Source organism: Limulus polyphemus, unplaced genomic scaffold, assembly GCF_000517525.1.
Source record: "Limulus polyphemus unplaced genomic scaffold, Limulus_polyphemus-2.1.2 Scaffold2445, whole genome shotgun sequence".
In the NCBI taxonomy this organism is placed as follows: domain Eukaryota; kingdom Metazoa; phylum Arthropoda; class Merostomata; order Xiphosura; family Limulidae; genus Limulus; species Limulus polyphemus.
In genome coordinates this window covers 121,062-124,563 of record NW_013668055.1, presented here as the reverse complement: position 1 = coordinate 124,563, position 3,502 = coordinate 121,062, and the positions used below count along the sequence as shown (strand labels likewise).

Genomic DNA, 3,502 nt, shown 5'->3' with positions numbered 1-3,502 from the left:
AGAGAGAGACGTATTGTTGAAGTTAACGTTCGTTGTTATGGCGTTTGTTATAGCGCGGTTGTTGAAAACAAGTGTATCGTAAAGTTATATTCGGAAAGAATAAACCAGTTTTATTAAGTAAATTCTTGTGTCGCTAAAGTTTCGTCGGAACGAAGTTACGGGAAGTTAATTAACAAACGGAGACGTAACAATACAATAGTTAAATCATCGTCAATTTCACACTGAACATTAGCGTAATTGGTTCAACTCTGTATATGTCTCCTTTCTGATTGGCTGAGATGTTTTATCTACACTTTACGAACAATGATGTTTTTGAAATATTGATTTGAACCTGAAAAATGTTTTGTAAAGAAAAAATATGCAAACACAGACAGTAGCATACGAAATTATTTTTATAGGGGTGGAGACTTTCAACGAATTTGAAACTACAAACACAGACAGTAGCATACGAAATTATTTTTATCGGGGTGGAGACTTTCAACGAATTTGAAACTGTCAGATATCACTTAAATATGAAGGGTATTGTCACTGAGTAACTAGTAGTAATAAGGAAATAAACTTGTTTTTATATTTTTTATAAATGAAAATTCAGAATCTCTAAATGGAAATTCCGTTGTTGTTTTGGTTACGATAAGAATTCCTCTACTTGACGGTTGTTGCTGTTCTCCTGCTAGCTCCCTCTACAGAAATCTAGCTTCTCTGGTTTCTGCGCCCCTGAACGTAGGATATAATCTTCTGTTTATAACAAACTATACTTTTGACCAGTAGATGTCGCCACAATAGCCAAACAGAAAGTTTTTCTCGGGAAGAAAAAATGGTTATAAGCTTACTTCAACCTTACAAACAGATGTTTCTCTATAAATTTAAGCATGAAAAATGGGCGAGTAAATTACGTTCCAAAGACCAGGCAGTATATATCTTGAATGACTCGGGCTAATCGCTGTCTAGTGGTACTATGAATGATAGCTAATACGAAACAGCCCGTATCCAAGTCCTAACATTCTGTAGTGAAAACAGAGTGCTATTATTTATAATAATAATAAAAAAACACGCACGTTAATAAGAAAAAAAAGAAGAAGAAAAAAGTGAAGATTTTAAGTACCTTAAATTCGTCACGTTGTTCAAGGATAACCTTCACTTGCTCTTCGTATTCCGGCACTACCGTGACAACTTTGTGGCTATCAAAAATTAACATAATAAATTAACATAATACATAAATTAACATAATACATTAGTAGCTATGTCGGAGAAAAAGTTGATAAACACTTTTAAGATTTATGTACGATTCATTAAGTGTTAATAATTTTAGGCTTTAATCAGAATGTGATAAATTAAATTAATTTAAAAAGTACAAACTAATTTATTATCGAATTCCGTTATTCAGTGTTGGACACAGAATTACTGAAATCCACCAAACGTTAACCCCCCCCCCCCCAAAAAAAAAAACCCAATGCATGGGATCACAAACAGCATGATTCATATGTCTCTAAGCTTGTGTTTCATCGAAATTTGGAAAGGCACATAACTGCTAGTGAGTTACACGTATTACTACGCGAAAAAAAAACAACAAAAAAACTGCTAGAAACTCATATATGATGATTCAAATCAGATTCACTCATAACGGACAATCAATGCACGCCTGTCAGAGGTTTCAGTTTTGATGTTATTTTTAGTAAACACGCAAGCAATATATACGCACGTGCTCATAATTACAGGGCTGCACAGTTAAGATTACCACATAAACCCTTTTTGTACTGCTCTAGGTACATCAAATCACACATTACTACATGCAAGAATTATAAACACAGCATTCATATTTTTAACGCACTATATAACTGGTGTAGTAAAAAATCGAAACTTTTGTGTATAATATCAAATTGCACGTTACATTTACGCAAGCACCTGCATAAAACACCAAGAGACAGGAGGAACTGTATTGAATTAATACATTATATAAAGTAATATATGTATATATTTGTGTGTATCTTCTATTTTACATTTATTTTGTACAAGGTCGGGCGTGGCCTAGGGTTCAACGTGCCATACTTTGGGGTTGTGAGTGCGTTATAAGAATGAAGGTCAAATCTCATTTTTCGATCAGATAAGAGTAGTGCAAAAGTTGGCGGTAGGTACTGCTGATTAGTTGTTAAGTCAGTTGAAAATTAGGGAAGACTAGCGCAGATAGCCTTTGTATAGCTTTGCGTGAATTTCCGAAACAAAAACTATCTGTATCAATTCCCTAATAGACTTTTAAACTATTCTCATTTTAAAACTTTTTAACAGCAACATCAGTGTTACATATTTTTGTTTTGGCCCGGCATGGCCAGGTTGTTAGGGCGCTCGACTCGCAATCTGAGGGTCGCGGGTTCGAATCCCCTCTCACACCAAACATGCTCGCTCTTTCAGCCGTGGAGGCGTTATAACGTGACGGTCAATCCCACTATTCGTTGGTAAAAGATTAGCCCAAGAGTTGACGGTGGGTGGTGATGAGTAGCTGCCCTCCCTCTAGTCTTACACTGCTAAATTAGGAATGGCTAGCGCAGATAGCCCTCGTGTAGCTTTACGCGAAGTTCAAAACAAACATATTTGTTTACTTGTGCGATATTTCTATACCGTATGGGTTAATTTTTGCGGCATAGTTTGATAGCATCTTTATCCTCTAGGAATTAAAAGTTTCACGGTTTTTAATTCTATCTAATTTCTAACAACATGGAATCCTCAATAGCCGCGGCACTTGAAATTCTTTTAGGCACAATTAGAGTAAATTAATCTATGAGACCTTTTCTTCTTCTTTTTATTAGCTATATTTTTGTGCGCCAGCAATACCAAGCGTGGGGGGGGGGGCATGTATACCCCATTCGATTTTATTACTCACCAGGATTTCTACCAGCCTATCCTCAATTTGAAATTATTTAAGGCAGGATTAGAGTAAATTAATCCATGAGACCTTGAGCGTGGTCAAATACATCAATCGAAAGGGTTTGACATCCTGAGTCCAAAACTATCAAGAGATGACGAAGCTATGAGCTAAAAGTTTGTACTTGGAAAACAACAACAACTCAGAACCGTTCTATGAGCCGCTGCTAAAAATTTATTTCATTTCACTTAAAAAAAGATTTTTTAAAATTCAGCTACAGCGACAGATCCTTCGTAAGACAATTGGTAAAAGTGAGATAAGCCTTGTTTTCTAGTTCTTTTAATAACGAAGGTGTTAATTCAAGAAAATAATTAACAATATATGATGTTTAAATAAACAAATCTTATAGTGTTAAAATATCATTATCTTAATTTTGATTTGTAGTGGTCTAAATAGAATTCATAAAAATTATACTACATCAACGTAATCTAGTTCACACCGAAACAGTTGTTGTTCACGCACTTTGATGATATAAATAGCATTCCCAGCCTCTACTATGGCTGTTGTATCCCAGCTGGCATGAACGAAAACATTCGTCGGGATTGGGTATGTCAGATATAGTATGGTTAATAGTGTTACGACAGC

At 35.2% G+C, this 3,502-nt stretch overlaps 1 protein-coding gene across 1 annotated transcript in view; it reads right to left on the bottom strand.

The window, feature by feature from the left end:
* Nucleotides 1-3,502, bottom strand: part of LOC106466976 (carboxypeptidase B-like) — a 21,586-nt gene that overhangs the window by 17,235 nt on the left and 849 nt on the right. Inside the window, exon 2 of the mRNA XM_013927288.2 lies at nucleotides 1,103-1,178. Within this exon, the coding sequence (XP_013782742.1) occupies nucleotides 1,103-1,178 (76 nt within the window). The remainder of the gene's footprint in view (nucleotides 1-1,102; nucleotides 1,179-3,502) is intronic.